Source organism: Pseudorca crassidens, chromosome 12 (genome assembly GCF_039906515.1).
Source record: "Pseudorca crassidens isolate mPseCra1 chromosome 12, mPseCra1.hap1, whole genome shotgun sequence".
Lineage (NCBI taxonomy): Eukaryota > Metazoa > Chordata > Mammalia > Artiodactyla > Delphinidae > Pseudorca > Pseudorca crassidens.
In genome coordinates this window covers 83,974,822-83,991,630 of record NC_090307.1, presented here as the reverse complement: position 1 = coordinate 83,991,630, position 16,809 = coordinate 83,974,822, and the positions used below count along the sequence as shown (strand labels likewise).

The 16,809-nt window shown below is 50.1% G+C and overlaps 1 protein-coding gene across 7 annotated transcripts in view; it reads left to right on the top strand.

Moving 5' to 3' along the window:
• CAMKK2 (calcium/calmodulin dependent protein kinase kinase 2) overlaps positions 1 to 16,809 on the top strand; it is a 56,669-nt gene that overhangs the window by 25,280 nt on the left and 14,580 nt on the right. For 4 of the 7 annotated variants that reach the window (XM_067700907.1, XM_067700906.1, XM_067700903.1 and 1 more), the window contains 9 exons: positions 252 to 385; positions 2,047 to 2,083; positions 7,776 to 7,797; positions 7,926 to 8,014; positions 9,125 to 9,324; positions 10,066 to 10,119; positions 12,353 to 12,426; positions 12,513 to 12,600; positions 13,954 to 14,082. In XM_067700907.1, the coding sequence (XP_067557008.1) occupies positions 252 to 385; positions 2,047 to 2,083; positions 7,776 to 7,797; positions 7,926 to 8,014; positions 9,125 to 9,324; positions 10,066 to 10,119; positions 12,353 to 12,426; positions 12,513 to 12,600; positions 13,954 to 14,082 (827 nt within the window). Of the gene's footprint in view, positions 1 to 251; positions 386 to 2,046; positions 2,084 to 7,775; positions 7,798 to 7,925; positions 8,015 to 9,124; positions 9,325 to 10,065; positions 10,120 to 12,352; positions 12,427 to 12,512; positions 12,601 to 13,296; positions 13,903 to 13,953; positions 14,083 to 16,809 lie in introns of those variants that run through there. The other 3 variants (XM_067700904.1, XM_067700902.1, XM_067700905.1) reach the window with 2 other exon arrangements.

Below are 16,809 nucleotides of genomic sequence, written 5' to 3'. Positions count from 1 at the left end.
CCACTGCAGTGAGAAGCCTGTGCACCGCAAAGAAGAGTAGCTCCCGCTCGCTGCAACTAGAGAAAGCCCGCGTGCAGTATCGAAGACCCAACACAGCCAAAATAAATAAATAAGTAAATAAAGACCCCTGTGTGGCATCAGCCATTCCAGCCCTTCTGAGAGCCCCCCACTTCATTTGTCCTGCCTACAGTCCCCCTCTGCAGAGGAAAGTCTCTTTGCCCTGACTCTGGGATGGTTCATGTCTCCTCCAGGTCGCCCGCCTCCCCGAGGGACCCGGCCAGCCCCCAGGGGCTGCATCCAGCCCAGGGGCCCTATTGAGCAGGTGTACCAGGAGATTGCCATCCTCAAGAAGCTGGACCACCCCAACGTGGTGAAGCTGGTGGAGGTGAGGTGGGGAGACACGGAGGAGAGAGGGAGGCATGATGATGGTTCAGCCCTGTCTCTGTTATTATCAAAATGCCATACCAGTGGTTTCCAGGGAGAGCCACATCACATCAAACAGCCTGTTGCAGGGCTGAGTGGTAGTTATTTCTCCAGGCTCCTTCACCCTGTTATTTTGTGTAATCCTCACCCCTCGCTCGGACTATTACTTCCATTTTATAGATGAAGGAATTGAGGCTCAGAGGGATACTGAGGCTTGCCCTTCACCTGTTTCGCTCTTTTTGGAGCTGGTTCTCCTTCTACTATACATATGTGTAGTTATAGCACAAAAGCAGCCATTTGCATGTAAACAAATGGGCCTGGCTGTGTTTCGATAAAACTTTAATTTCAGAAACAGGGGAGGGCCAGAATTGGCCTGTACGCTGTAATTTGCCAACCCCTGCTCTTGATCTCACACTTTGTGGCCTCAAGACCCTTTTAGGCTCTTAAAAATAATTGAAGAAGGCAGAAAACTTTTGCTTATGGGGATTATGTTTATTAATATTTAACACATTAGAATTTAAAACTGAGAAGCTAAACAAATTTTTAATTCATTTAAAAACAACAATAATCCTACACATTAACGTAAGTGATTTTTTCAAAGAAAAATAACAGAACTCTAGGTAGGCAAGTGCCTGGGTCTGACTTTTCCTCGAAGGGCAGAGCTTAGGGTTCCAGGTTGGCTGTCCCAGGCCTCTGCCTAGGATGCATCCCTTTCTCAGGGCTCTTGTCCTGTGACTCTTAGATGACTAGCGAAGGTGGGTGTGGTATGGGAAGAGGTGGGAGGACCAGTCTAGCCAAGGAGTCTGTCTTTGTTTCTTCCCAAAAGAAGAGAGATGGTGGCTGCAGGCTATCTCCACCTGTCATACCGAGTTTCACAATTTCAACTCACTGATGCTTGAGTCGGCCATCTTAGAGGAAGCCCAAGGGCACTTGGTTAGCGCATGTGTCTGGGTCCTGGCAGGATCTCCCCTCTCTCTGGTGCCCTGTGGTGTGTGGGCTCCCCACCCAACAAGACTCTGCCAGCTTTCCTGTTCATTCATTCATCAGACATTTCCTGAGCACTAGGTGCCTAGTCCTGTTAGAGTGCACCAAGGGGGCAACCAAGGTGGCTACAACATGGTGCCTGCCCTTTGGAGAGAGGAAGATAGAAGTAGTGATAAAATGAAAGCAGGAAGGCCGTAAAAGAGAGAAAGAAAGTGCTGTGGCAGTTCCAGGCAGGGAGACATCATTTCCTGCCAGGGCAGGGGGAATGGGGACAGGATTTGAATTTTCACCCTGATGACCAGTCCGTCGTCTCCTAGGAGACAGGTGGGATTCTTATTCAAGCTGAGACATTTTCCAGGAGAGGAATCTGCCCCCTCCTTTTCGTAACCTCCTTTCTGGGTATTTAGGACCCTTGAGGATTGGGCTAGAACGCGCTTATTTTCCAGATGGCCATTTGGATCACACACTGGGTTTTTTCCTGTGCCCTTCATCTTAACTAGGAAAAACGGTGGAAAGCGCAGCCCTCCCATTGGCAAATGCAGTCATGTGGATGATGCTTCCTCCCTGCTCATACCTTTTCTCCCTCTTCCTCTCTCCTGCTCTTCATCTCCGGCCTGTTCCATGTGGCTATGCCAACAGGTCCTGGATGACCCCAATGAGGACCATCTGTACATGGGTAAGAGAGCCCTTACTTTCTGCCACCCTTGCTCAGGCAGCTGCTCCTGCCAAAGCCCAGGGGTGCTCTCCAGGCAACCCCTGCCCCTGGCATCTCCCACCCTTTCCTGCTCCAACTGGGCCCCACACAGAAGGCTGCACCTCTGGTTCAAAGCAGGAGGTGGAATGGAGTTCTTGCTGGGACTTTATCTGAGTGTCCTATTCATCCATTTGCAGATATTTATTGAGTACCTACTGTGTGTTGGACACCATTCTAGGCACGAAGGATGCAGTGATGAGTACGAAAGATGAGGCCCTTGCTCTTATGAGGCTGGTATTCTAGTCAGGGAAGACAAATAGTCAACAACTACAGTCGGCCCTCCGTGTCCACGGGTTCTGCATCTGCAGATTCAACCAAGTGTGGATTGAAAATATTAAAAAGAAAAAATTTCGGAATGTTCCAGAAAGTAAAACTTGAATTTGCAAAAAGTAAAAATGCGCTGGCAACTATTTACATAGCATTTATATTGTATTAGATATTATAAGTAATCTAGAGATGGTTTAAAGTATAGGGGAGGATGTGCATAGGTTATGTGCAAATACTGCACCATTTCTTTATAAGGAACTTGAGCATCCGTGGATTTTGGTATCCACGGGGGTTCCTGGAACCAATTGCCCATGGCTCCTGAGGGAAGACTGTAAATAAAGCAGATAATCAACTTCAGATAGATACTCTGAAGAAGATTAAACAGGGTGATGTGAGAGAGAGATGGAGGGGCCACGGCAGAGAAGAGGTGACCATTTAGCACCTGAATATCAAGGACACAGCCCTGTTGCATCTGAGGAAGAGCATTCCAGGCAGAGGAAACAGCAGGTACAAAGGCCCCAAGGCTGGTGAGAGCTTAGTGTGTTTGAGAGAAATGGGACTGCAGGAGAGAAAACCAGGGAGAGGGGGTGGGGATGAAGATGGAGGGCCTGGGAGGCCGTGATGGGGCATTTGGAGCCTTGAGGGGCCATTGAAGGGTCTGGGCCCTGAACACTGAAATGGAAGCACTCAGGTATGTCCTCAGAGACCTCGTTTTTAAAAAATGATGAGGACATGGGGCAATTCTCAGTCAGTTCCCAGCATAAGCACTGATGAGGGAAGGAAGTGCAGGACTAATTCAAAGCTGGACAGCAGACTCTCAGGCCCAGGAAGGCGTGATCAACAGGTCACGTGTCCCGCTGTTGTCTGGCTTGGGTAGGCGTTCAGACTAGCGTATTAGCGTATGCATTTCGCGCGGGTACACATGACAGCCGGGAGGGGTGTTAAGGAGATGAGTGGTATGGGCAGGGCTAAGCCCAGCCTGTCTCCGGGATGAGCACAGGGTGATCCTTTGCTGCACAGGCAGTGGTTAATCATAAATAATGGGTCTGGTCTGGAACTAGAGCTCAGAGCTCAATTTCCCCTACAGTAGTTGCCATGGTTCAATTCCAAGGATGATGTCGTTGCTTAGGACATTTTATTTTTCATCACCCCCCCCAACCCAGGTTTTTATTATGAAAAATGTTAAAGTTGAAAGAAGAGTACAATGAGTACCTGTATGCCTACCGCCCAGATTCAACAGTTAGTAATTTTTGTCATATTTGCTTTATCAGTCTAGCCACCCACCCATCCATTTCTCTGTATATATTTTAAAATTTTATTTATTTATTTATTTTTGCTGTGTTGGGTCTTCGTTTCTGTGCGAGGGCTTTCTCTAGTTGCGGCGAGTGGGGGCCGCTCTTCATCGCGGTGCGCGGGCCTCTCACTGTCGCGGCCTCTCTTGTTGCGGAGCACAGGCTCCAGATGCGCAGGCTCAGTAGTTGTGGCTTACGGGCCTAGTTGCTCCGCGGCATGTGGAATCTTCCCAGACCAGGGCTCAAACCCGTGTCCCCTGCATTGGCAGGCAGACTCTCAACCACTGTGCCACCAGGGAAGCCCTCTCTGTGTTTTTTTTGCTGAACCACCCAAGAGTAAAAGTAGCAGACATCTTGACCCTTCAGCCCCTGAACATTTTGGCCTGCATCTCCTACATGATCACAATAATTCTACCGTTATTGCACCTGGAAAAGTTAATGCCAGTTCCTTAAGAGCATCTAGTGTGCAGGCCATATTCCAATTTTAGAACTTTAAAAACATTTTAGAAGGTACACATGAACAACATCAGATATGATAACTTTAAAAAATAGTGAAACATTCATATAATAAAAATATGGACATCACAGAATCATAATTTCTCAAAATGTGGTACCAACACCACTTTAAATATATGAGATGATTTTAGGTGGTATTTGGACCAACATTTAAAAAATGTTTTAGGTTTAATTTATCATTGCATAGGAAAAACTATAACCAGCACACTAAACTCATGATTTCCTGGATATTATTACCTGGGATAAGGCTAAAAGTTTTAATACTAAGTCAATTTAAGGAAAAGTGTGAAATAAACAATAGTTTACATGGTATATAGATATGGCCAGATTATAAAAATGGTAGGCAAACAAGTGAAGTTTGGGGAAATATAAAAGAAATCATAAAATGTAAAAGATAATTTTTGGCCCAGAATGGCATCCCCAGCATAATTTGCTCGCTTGGGGCCCCAGACCTGACACTGAATGGCTTTGGGCTGTTTCTGAGGAGATGGGTCGTTCTTTCAACAAACATTACAGTTTGTCAGGCCCTGTTCTAGGCTCTTCAAGGAATGAAACTCAAGCCCCCACCCCCCCACCCCCGCTCCCTCAGGGCACTTCATTGCTCTGGTGAGGATGGACAGACACACTCAGACCTAAGTATTAGGCATCGGCTTCCAAGGTGACAATATCATGGGAAGAAGCTAACCTGAGCAGGGTCACGGGAGTCAGGAGTTCCAGGTTGGGGAATTGGGAAACAGAGTGGCTCCTCGAGATGCCTCACTGAGGTGACATTTGTGCAGGACAGTGGAGACCAGATGGCAGAGGACATTTCACACCATTGTAAAACTTTTCCTTTCACTCTGAGCGAGAAGGGAGCCCCTTGAGGGTTTTGAGCCGAGGAGTTGAATGAGCGTGTAAAGAACGTGACCCAAGCCTCAAAGAAGAGTTTCCTAAGCCATTTGGACCAGGCACCTTCATGGACAGAGTTTTTCACTTCTTGAGGTGGCAGTGTGGGAAGGAGCCATGCGATTTTGGTATGTGATTCCAGCGGTTTTGAAAAAAAATCCCGACACTGTTATTTTTTAGTTTCCAGCCACAGCTGTGTGTGGTGAGGACAGACAGGGCAGTCTGTGAAGCCAGGTTGCAGGTATCAGCAAGGGTTCTGCAACTGCAGGCCTGACCCTCAAAGGGTAGAGAATACGACTGGTATTTCTTGGGGTTAAAAACTTTGCACCACTGCTCGGCTCCAGGAGCGGTTAAACTGTAAGTGACTGAAAATAGACCTGTTTCAACAGGCCAGCTTCCCTCATGCTGACCGAGTTATAGTGCTTGGGAGGAAGCACAGAAATTCATGAAGCAGCTCTTGAAAGTTAAGTTTACATAACCAAGGTGGGAAAGAGAGAGCTGAGGGGACCAGCGCTCCTGTCGGTGGGAGCCTTACCTTCAGCGCCATTACTTTTGCTTCTAACCACAGCCTGAAGCCACAGCAGATTTCCCCTAACTACGGTTTGGCCAACACTGGTTGATGAACGTGAAAACAGGGTGGGGCCCTGGGGGAGTTAAGTTCCTTTTCAGGTCAGAATCTTTAAGCCGTCTTTTTGTCTGAGGAGCTGGCTCTTTCCCCTTGGCCACCTCAGCCCTTGGACAACCTTTGAAACAACCCTTCTTCCATAAGAAGCTCCAATGTGGGTAGATGCTTCCAGAAAACAGACAATTCCAAAGTCATTCTCCACTGGATTTTGAAATTCACTGTGCTGTTTGTTTCATTTCCTAAGGTACAGCTTCATATTCCCAGTTATATTTGTACAAGCAGAACAAAATTAAAATAACTACACCACATGACCCAGCAATGCCACTCCTAAGTATATACCCCAAAGAATTGAAAACAGATAGCCACACAAATACTTAACATGAAAGTTCATAGCAGCATTATTCATAATAGCCAAAATGTGGAAATAACCTAAATATCCATCAGTTGATGGATGGATAAACAAAATGTGGCCTAGCCACACCATGGAATATTATACAGCCATAAAAAGGAACAAAGTACTGATACATGATACCACATGGATGAACCTTGAAAACATGCTAAGTGAAAAAGCCAGTTACCAAAGGTTGCATATTGTATGAGTCCACGTATATGAAATGTACAGAATAGGCAAATCTATGGAAGCAGAAAGTGGATTAGTGGTTGCCAGGGGACTAGGGGGAGGCACAGAGTTTCTTTTTAGGGGCTGAAAATGTTCTGGAAGTAGATAGAGGCGATGCTTTCACTGGAGGCAGTGGAATACTAAATGCCACTGAATCATGCATTTTAAAATAGTTTAACATTCTGAAAATTTCACCTCAACTTTTAGAAATGCAAAAAATAACCCACCCCCCCCAACAACAAAAAAAACTGTGCATTCCCTGAATATGATTTATGTAATACTTGATGGTTTGGGGGCGGTCCCCACATACACAGGGCTGGGAGGAAGCTGGCAGGGAGTGAGGCATTTGTATGTCGCACATGACTGTGAGTCAAGAAGGGCCCATTTAGGAGGAATAGGATGAGTTGGCCTTTGAGGTGGTGGGGAGATCTCCATCCCCCACCTCTAGCTCCAAGTCTTGGTTTGGATTGAGAATCACAGGAAAGGGTTTGAGGGCCAGCTGACCACAGAGTGCTGAAGAGTTGGAACAATGTTCTCCTTTTTATTTATTTATTTGTTTATTTTTGGCTGCGTTGGGTCTTTGTTGTGGTGCGCGGGCTTCTCATTGTGGTGGCTTCTCTTGTTGCAGAGCACGGTCTCTAGGCGTGCGGACATCAGTAGTTGCAGCACGCAGGCTCAGTAGTTGTGGCACACAGGCTTAGTTGCTCCGTGGCATATGAGATCTTCCCGGACCAGGGATCGAACCCGTGTCCCCTGCATTGGCAGGTGGATTCTTAACCACTGCGCCACCAGGGAAGTCCTATCCAACAATTCTTGATGTAGCCTGGCAGCTTGGAAAATGTGAGAGGGGTCATCGAAACCTGTTCTTGCTGTTTCTTGAATTGAAACTTTGCTAGGGTTCAGAAGTCCTCTAGGGCTACTTCTTTGTGCCTAAGTAAATTGATGTTTGGGTTGTGTCCCCTTAGACCTGTTCTGTGGCATAAGGTGGCTCAGGACCTGGGTGTGAGTGAGAGGACACAGTTTAGCATCACTTAGATCCCTGGGAGTCGCCCCCACCCACCAGGTATGAGAGGAAGATGAAAGGAGTCCAGGAGCCGCCCCCACCTGTCTCGGGTCTTCCTGCTTTGTTTTCTCTGGTAGAGGGTCCTCAGCTGTTTGAGGACTAGAAGTACAGCCAGGCTGGGGTCCCAGGGATACCAGAAATCTCTGACCCCTAGCCTCCTCATGGGAACTTAGAAAAGCAGAACCTTCCATGGTTTTGGTTCAGTGGACTGTTCCTCGCCCCAGCCCCAATGTTAGTTTCAGTGCTTCTTGGTGTTTCTAGGGGTGGTTGGGAGTTGGGGAGGAGGGGGAGGAAGATGGATTTCCAAATTCCCAGTGTAACCATTCACCCCCTTCTCTATCCTACAGTGTTTGAACTGGTCAACCAAGGGTGAGTGTCCCCATTCCCAGCAGGTGTGATGCTTGAAGCTTCTTGAGCTGCAAAGCTGAGTGAGGTGGTGAGAGAGGGCAAAGGCCAGCGTGTCTGGTTTGCTTTTCATGCATGTATCGACTTTTCAGGCCTGTGATGGAAGTGCCCACCCTCAAACCGCTCTCTGAAGACCAGGCCCGTTTCTATTTCCAGGATCTGATCAAAGGCATCGAGTACTGTAAGTGGGGCCTGTGGGAGGACTCTCACCCAGGGGGTGCTTAGCATTTCCAGGTAGTGGATGGAAGGTGGAGGGTTTCTTATTTCCCTCCCGGAGCACAGGGAGGTGTGCGGGAAGAAGAACTGTCTGAGCTGCAGAGAGACCTGCTGGGGCCATGCCTCCTGCGAGCAGAAACCCTTCTTCCTGCCACACAGAAAAATTAAGAGCAATAGTGTTAGTGACTGTTTATCCAGCACTTTCTATGTGTCCCAGGCACTGTTAAGTGCCTTGCATCTTCCCTTATTCCCAACAACCCTGGGATCCTTTTAATCTCCTGGAACCTTAGTTCCTCGTCTGTAAAATGGGAATAAAATATCTCTCGCCAGGTCGGCAATCCGCCAGGACATCAGTAGTTCTGACTGGTAGGGTGTCCTTTCTGCCTCTGGTTGTTAAACATGTTGACTCATACCCTTTGCCTATTACATAGGATTGTTGTGAGATTGAAATGGGGTGAATGGGAAGCACTTAACACAGGGCAAGGCCTCAGACTGGGCATTCAGCAAAGTCCGCTGCTGCTCCTATTACCAATGTCATCATTTCATCATCACCATCATCACCACCCTAGAAGTGCAGTTGGGTCTTCCAAGCCATAGGACTGTCCTCTCCCATGAGCTGACATCCAGGCAGGAACAGTTAGCCAAGTCCTCAGTCCTGTTGTGCTTCACACTTCAGATTGACCTGCTCCAGTCATTGTTGGTTTGGTGTTCAGGTTGAGTGGTGGCACTAGTAAATGAAAAGATGTTTGTCACAAGTCTTGAGGCTTCCAGCTGGGAGTCAAGCTCAACAAAAACTCTCCACGCACACGTGACTTAGACTGTAGCAGGCAGTTACCAATTGCTGTTGGCAGTCAGTGTTTCACTCCTCAGTTTGGAGGATGGGACTACTTCCTTAGAGACACTCTCCTTATCTTTCAGAGCTGTGGGTGTTCAGCAGGTTTGAGAGGGGAAGGCTGGGAAGGGCCTGGGACCCTGGGAGAACAGAGAGGTTCCTGCCTGTGTCTCTGAGCTGTGTGGGCCACATGGAGCTCCTCACGTGGTTTTCCTGCCCCCCTCTCTCCCATCCCGCCCCCAGTACACTACCAGAAGATCATCCACCGGGACATCAAACCTTCCAACCTGCTGGTTGGAGAAGATGGGCACGTCAAGATTGCGGACTTTGGCGTGAGCAACGAGTTTAAGGGCAGCGACGCCCTCCTCTCTAACACCGTGGGCACTCCCGCCTTCATGGCGCCTGAGTCGCTCTCGGAGACCCGGAAGATCTTCTCTGGGAAGGTAGGTTTGGCCCTGCCTGCAATGAGGAGTTCTGCCTGTGTTATGGTCCTTTCAGCTGTAAGTGACAAAAACCCAACTCACTGGCTTAAACAGTGAATCCATTGGACCATGTGAATGAGGAGCGGGGTGCGTTTGTTTTCAGGTTTGGCTAGATACAGGAATTCAAAGAGGAATCCATCTCTTAGCTCTGTTTTCCTTTTTTAAAAAAAAATTTTGTCTGCACCACGTGGCACACGGGATCTTACTTCCCCGGCCAGGGATGAACCTGTGCCCCCTGCAGTGGAAGCGTGGAGTCTTAACCACCGGACCACCAGGGAAGCCCCCTCAGCTCTGGTTTCCTGAATTGGTTTCCTCCCCGGGTGGATGGTCATCAGCAGCTCCAGACTACTTTCTACCCGTTTACCAGCCTCAATAGAAAGAGCTTTTTTTTTTATGAAGAGCTCCAGTGAAAATCCTGGGATTGGCTCTGATTGGCCCAGTATGGGTCATGTGCCCGTCCTTGAACCAATCACTGTGCCTGGGGGAAGTGTTGCTCTCATTGGCCAGGCCTGGGTCCTGTGCCCACCCAGAGGCATGGGGTTTGGGGAGCAGGAATAGTCTCACCCAAACTCCCATGGACTGAGCAGTCAAGAAGACGGGGTTCCCCGAAGAAAAGCTGAAGGATTGGATGCTGGACAGGTGAAAGCATTAGACGCCCTTTACTGCCCCTTGGCCCCTCACACGGAGCTCTTTGTCTTGCAGGCGCTGGATGTTTGGGCCATGGGTGTGACGCTGTACTGCTTTGTGTTTGGCCAGGTAACAGGGTGGGGTGTCCTGTATCCTGGGTGTTGTGGGTTGCCCCCTTGGATGAATAGTTATCTCTCCTTGCAGGGAGATAGAACTTATTCACTTAAAAAGTTATTTCATTTTATTTTCACCATTAGACCTGAATATGAAAAAAGATGCCTTTCCAGATACACATAGCTGTATATGATAGTCATATGTGTGACAAAACGAACTGTTAAAACAGAAGGATTGGCAGAGGCTGTAGAGGTTGTAAATACAGTAGTTGATGAATTTAGGGCAAGGACAGCAAATGTGCCACCTCTACCCTCTCCTAAACTGCAGATAGGCATCACTAGTCAATAACGGCACTCTTTCTTCCTGAGCCTGGTACTGCCTTGATGTTCTTCTCAACAGTGTTCCTAGAAGCTGTTGTTGGAGGACTAGAATTGGAATGGAAGTTAAAACCCATTTGGCATCATTGATTTAGGGAGTGCTGTTTTGTCTTCTTTCTGTTGTTGTTCTTTTGTTGTTTTTATATAACTGACATTTAGGGGCTTCTATTTTAAACTCTGAAGTTCAGGTTGATTATGTGAGGATTATTCCTTTTCATGAGCTTGTACTCCTATTGAGGAAAGCTTAAGAAACTAGTCCCATGAGGAAGTAAAGGAGTTTATAATCTCCTCCCCCCACCCAACATTTGATGAGAACATTTTCGATCATATAGCCAAGTTGTTAAGAATTGTACCTCCTTACATACACTTCAGCGTGCATTCATTAGCTAGAGCTCACTATTGGTGGTTTTCATTTTTTTCTTTGGGGGTAAAATTTACATATCGTGGAACATACAGATCTTAAGTGTACTATTTAATGAGTTCTGTCAAATTGATTGCACACCTGTGCAATCCAAACTCTTATCTCGTTACTGCTCTTAACGAAATCATTTTCCTCGGACAGGAGTGGACCAGGTCACTTTCTGTGACCTCTTCCAACCTTCTGAGCACCCCACATAAAGGTTTCTTTTTCCAGAACAATCCCTGAGCTCCTCCTGGGTCAGGCCCTCCACCAAGTGAAAGCATCAACTTGTCACCCAGGGGTGGTGCATGAACGGGCTTCAGAGTCAGCCCGGTCTAGGCTTTGCGCTTCCCAGGACACGGCACCTCTCTGAGCTTCTGGTTTTTTTCTCTTCTGTAAAATGAGAATCATATTTACTATATTTTATGGCTTCTGAGAGGATCAACAGAAATAATTCAAGCATTCATTAATTCAGCAGGTATTTATCGAGCCCCTACTTCGTGCCAGGGATGTTCCTGGGCACTGGGTGTCAGCAGTGAGCAAGACAGACAAAACTCTCTGTCCTCTTGGAGCTGATGTTCCAGTGCAGGAGTTAAACAGTGGACAAATTCTTTTTTTTTTTTTAACATCTTTATTGGAGTATAATTGGTTTACAATGGTGTGTTAGTTTCTGCTTTATAACAAAGTGAGTCAGCTGTACATATACATATATCCCGATATCTCTTTCTTCTTGCGTATCCCTCCCTCCCACCCTCTCTTTCTTTTTTTTTTGGCCGCACCATGTGATATGCGGATCTTAGTTCCCCGACCAGGGATTGAACCTGTGTCCCCTGCAGTGGAAGCGTGGAATCCTAACCACTGGACCGCCAGGGAAGTCCCCAAATACATATGTAATATAATGTCAGGGGGAGGTGCTATGATGAGAAATCACATGGAGGTGGAGGGGGTGTCTGTTTTAGACAGGAGCTCCGGAAGGCCCCCCTGAGCGGGTGAGCTTTGATCAGACACCTGAAGGATGGGAGAAAACAAGCCACGCAGATGTTGGTGGGAAGAACATTCCGGGCAGAGGTAACAGCCAAATGAAATGTTGGTGCTGAGAAACAGTACAGGGCCTGGTCCAGGCTAAGCCCTCACAAATCACAGCTGCTGCTGCTTTGTCTTTTGTACTGTTCTTTGTATTATTATTATTGTTCAACTGGCAGGTGGGTGAAAAGAGTGTTTGCTTTTGTATAAGTTGGTAAGTTAAAGCACAGCTACAGAGGAAAGCCAGTGTGGTTAGGAAGGCTCCAGCCCTTCTGGAAAGACAGTCCTGGTCCTTTTAGATCTTTGGGGAATGGGATCTGCTTTGTCCCTGGATTGGGCCACTGGGCTGTTTCTTTCTCTGCTGCAACCTGTGTGGAATGCTGCCTGCCCTTGCAGGACAGATGTGCCAGCCATTGATGGCCACCCTGTCCCTGACCTCTCTTTGCAGTGCCCATTCATGGATGAGCGGATCATGTGTTTACACAGTAAGATCAAGAGTCAGGCCCTGGAATTTCCAGATCAGTGAGTATTGTCCGTCTACCCCAAGTTGCCTTTCTCTCCGAGCCCTTGATGACGTCCTCCACCCCTGATGTATCTCCTATCCCCAGGCCTGACATAGCCGAGGACTTGAAGGACCTGATCACCCGCATGCTGGACAAGAACCCCGAGTTGAGGATCGTGGTGCCTGAGATCAAGGTACCTGGGGGCCGCTGCTGCCCCTTGGGGCATGTGCTGGAGGCTCAGCCTGTGTCCTCTGCTTGGAATTGTCTGGCTCAACCCTGCCTCGGTCAGGCCCCACGCCCCTCTGTTTACAGCACTGCGTCCTTCTTGGCACCACTGCCCTCCCATGTCCTGGGGCCTCTGGGGTGCTGGGGGCTTGTGGGGGAGGATTTGGGACTCGTGTTCACTGTGATTGTGGAAGTGGGATCCGCTGCCAGCCGAGGAGCTAGCGCTTGCTCCAATTGGCTTGGGCTGATGGCATCCACCCTCCCTAGACCGGACCAGACCAGGTTTCTGTGTGCTCCAGTGTGTGGCTGCTGCAATCCTGGGGTCTTTTTTTTTTTTTTTTTTTTTTTTGCGGTACGCGGGCCTCTCACTGTTGGGGCCTCTCCCGTTGCGGAATACAGGCTCCGGACACGCATGCTCAGCGGCCATGGCTCATGGGCTTAGTTGCTCCGCGGCATGTGGGATCTTCCCAGACAGGGGCACGAACCCGTGTCCCCTGCATCGGCAGGCGGACTCTCAACCACTGTGCCACCAGGGAAGCCCCTGGGGTCTTTTCTTAGACCCTGCCTGTCCCTTTGAGAAAGTACAGTTGGGGTGGGAGGAAGTTAGTGAGCAATCTGACCCCCCACCTCTGACCCCGGCCTGCTGAATTCCACTCTGTTGCAGAAAGCACTGTTAGAAGAGATCCCTACCCACCCCCTACAGCCCTGCCAATGCCACGTGCACACACATGGATCTTTAAGAAACCTAGAGATTTGCTTCGGGAGCTCCGAGGCACCTCAGCTAACTAGCAGTTGAAGAGGGGGCAGCCCAGAAGGTTACAGATAAGGGCTTGGACCCCAGGGGCAGGTGGTTGGGGGGCAGACCTCTGCCTGGGTCCTCTCCTGATTGTATCCTTCTCCCTGTGCCACCCCATGCCTCTGTTTCCCTCTCTGTGAAATGGGGAGGATGCTGCCTGCTCTGAGCTGAGCCTTCCAGGCATCAGGGAGAGTTGCTGAGGAGCGATGGGTGCTCCTCAGACAACCGTGCAACGCAGATGGCGAATTCCAGGCACTTCTGCCGAGACCTGGGGCCAGGTGGCGAATCCAGCCCGGCTCACGTTCTGGCCTCGTAACTTCCTCCCATTGTCTGTCCTTCGTCTGTTTCACATTTCCTCCCACCTCGCTCTCCCCCCAGCCTCTGCCTGGCTTGCCTGCTCTCTTGCATGCCTGACCTCAGGCCACTGCCTCTCCCCTCCCACGTCCCCTCCCTGGCTCCGCTCATAGGCAGGGTTCCTGGGAGCCAGTTGTGCCCGCCCCTCACCCCTCCTGTCATTCGTTGAAGCTGCACCCCTGGGTCACGAGGCACGGGGCAGAGCCGCTGCCATCAGAGGATGAGAACTGCACGCTGGTCGAGGTGACAGAAGAGGAGGTGGAGAATTCGGTCAAACACATACCCAGTCTGGCAACCGTGGTAAGGTGGGGCAAACCACTGCCTGAGAGCAGGGACAGAGAGCCCACCGCGGGCCAGCGAGGATGAGCTGGGATGTGGGCGGACCACTAAGAAGTAGACGTTGGGCCTGAGCGTCAGGGGATGGCCGGGTCTGCCCCTCACCTACAGCTACCAGCCTCTGGGCCTTGGTCACACGTCAGGCCAGGTGGCCCCTGCGTCTTCTAGTGCGAGCTCTGTCTACAGCCGGGTCCGAGGTTACTGTAGACAGGGGTAGCCCCTCTCTAAGGATTGTACTGCCCCTTCTGGAATTCCTGCTTTCAGAGCGTGTCAGGGGAGCAGGAGGGGAAGGACCAGGGCAGGTGCCCAGGGTGGCAGCTGGAGCCGAGGTCTCCAAGACGGGCTCCCCACTGGCTGGGTCTTCAGTCCCCAGAGCAGACGACTGAGCTTGTCTCATCTCTGCCCTGTGGGCAGCTGCCAGGGCTGGAGGCAGGGCCCCCACTTAACGTGCCTCAGAAAGCTCTTCCCGACTCCTGGGACCCCTTTTATGGCCTTACATTTGGGTCCTGACCCAGGAAGAAGGAGGTAGAATTGGAGTCCTCAGGCCTAACCTCGAAGACTCAGGGAATCACCCACTTGCCAAGCCTCTGCCCAGAGGGTGTGTGGCTCCAGGAGGGAGACCAGGACCCTCAGGGCCCTGGGGCCCAGGCTGCAGTCCTAGGGGCAGAATCCGGTGGGCTGCCCCACCGCGGCCACCTCGGGAGTCCCGGGTGTGTTTGGCCAGCGTCAGCCCCAGCAGGCAGGCACGGCCCTGGGCTCTGGGAGGGGAGGCTCTGCCGTGTCCAGCCTCGAGTGACCCCCCCCCCCTTTAGGAGCCCCCAGTGCTGGCTCCTTCGCTCCCAGCTTTGCACCTCACCCTCTGCTTCCCCACACACTTTCTCTCTCCCTCCAAAACCTGAGCCCCCGGGTGGGGCATCCATTCACATCTTCCTCCTCCTCCCCAGCCCGTGGCCTCTGCACGGTCTTTGCTGTTGAACACTCACCCACACACACCCCCTCCTTCTCATCCACCCGCTCGCTGCACCCACGTCCCGAGCCTGCCGTTGGGAAGGCAGCTGACGTCGGGCTCCCAGCGTCCACCCCGGGTTATTCTATTCCTGGTTGTGGGTATTCTTGGGAGAAGGCGTCTGACCCTAGAGGTCTGAAATAGGCATTGATTATTCAGGAAACACTTCTTGAACACTGAGTGGTTTCCCCAGGCCTGTGTTGGGAGCAGGGGATACAGAGATGAATACAACAAACATGGTGCCTGCAGACGCTGGGCAAAGAACCAACAAGTAAATTATGCAAGTAACAGAGGGGCTGCAAGGGGTACGCCTAAGAGGGGAATGCAGCCCAGGTGACGGATTGGAGGAGGCCTCTTGGAAGATGCACGCTGAGAGGATGGCGGGGTGTTAATCAGGCCGAGAGAGGGTAAAGGGCAAGGGCATTCCTGGAAAAGGGAACAGCAAACGCAGTGATCCTCTGGTGGGATCATGTCCATGAGAAACCTCAAGAAAGCCAGGGTGGCTGAAGCGGGGCAAAGAAGGGAGGGTGGCGTGAAGCTGGACGGGAGGTGGGGCCGGGGCACACAAGGCCTGAGGCCACAGCAGAGGTTTAAGTCTTGGTCCCAAGAGGTTTGATTCAGGGGAGCGGCATGATCATTATTGGCCTTGGGAAGGTCCCACGTGGAGAATGGACTGTGGGGGGCAGGGAGGAAGTGAGGGCTTCAGCAGCTGTCTGAGAAGGAGGGGCTGGAGCGGGGAGGCCCAGGCCCCCTCCTGGCACCCAGGGTGTGCCGGGCACGGGGTTACAGAGGTGAACAAGGGACAGTGCCAGCTCTCATGGGGCTCCCGGCCTCATAAGGAAGATGGATCTGGAAAGAAAGAATCACTCTCCTGTGCCATCACACGGTGACAGGCCAGCGGGTAGAGGAGCAGGCGTGGCAGGCGCCACAGGGCAGGAGCCCCTTTCGCTGGGTCCTGAGGACTGGGGAGGCCAGTCTCACCGGGGGGATGGTGGCTGCACAGGCTCAGAGGAAACAGGCCCTGTGTTCCAGGAACCACAGAGCTCGGGCCTTGGCAAGGGAGGGACCTTGAGTGCTTGCCAAGGGGCACAGCCTTCATTCTGTAGCTCAGCGTTTCTCTTTTCTTTCTTTCTTTTTTTTTTTAAATTGAAGTAGAATTCATGTAACATAAAATTAACCACTTGAAGTGAACAATACGGTGGCATGTAGTACATTTACAATATTGTGCAACCATCACCTCTGTAGTTCTGAAACATTTTCATCATCCCAGAAGAAACCCCGTACCTGTTAGCACTCACTCTCTGTTCTCCCCTCCCCCCAGCCCCTGGCATCCATTAGTCTGTTTTCTGTCTCTATAGATTTGCCTATTCTGGACATTTCATATAAATGGAGTCATACAGTATGTGATTTTTTGTGTTTGGTTTCTTTCACTCAGCATAATGTTTTCGAGGTTCATCCACATTGTAGCCAGTCATTCCTTTCTAGGGCTGAAAAGTATTCCATTGTGTGGCTAGAGCACATTTTGCTTATCCATTCATCAGTTGATGGACATTTGGGTGTTTCCACCTTTTAGTGGTTTTTTAAACACTTTTTTTTTTCCTTTTTAGCAGCAAACCCTTTAAAAAAAAAATCCACAAGCTCAGTCAGTACATGAAACAGTTTGAAGAGGCATCATGCTCTGCTTG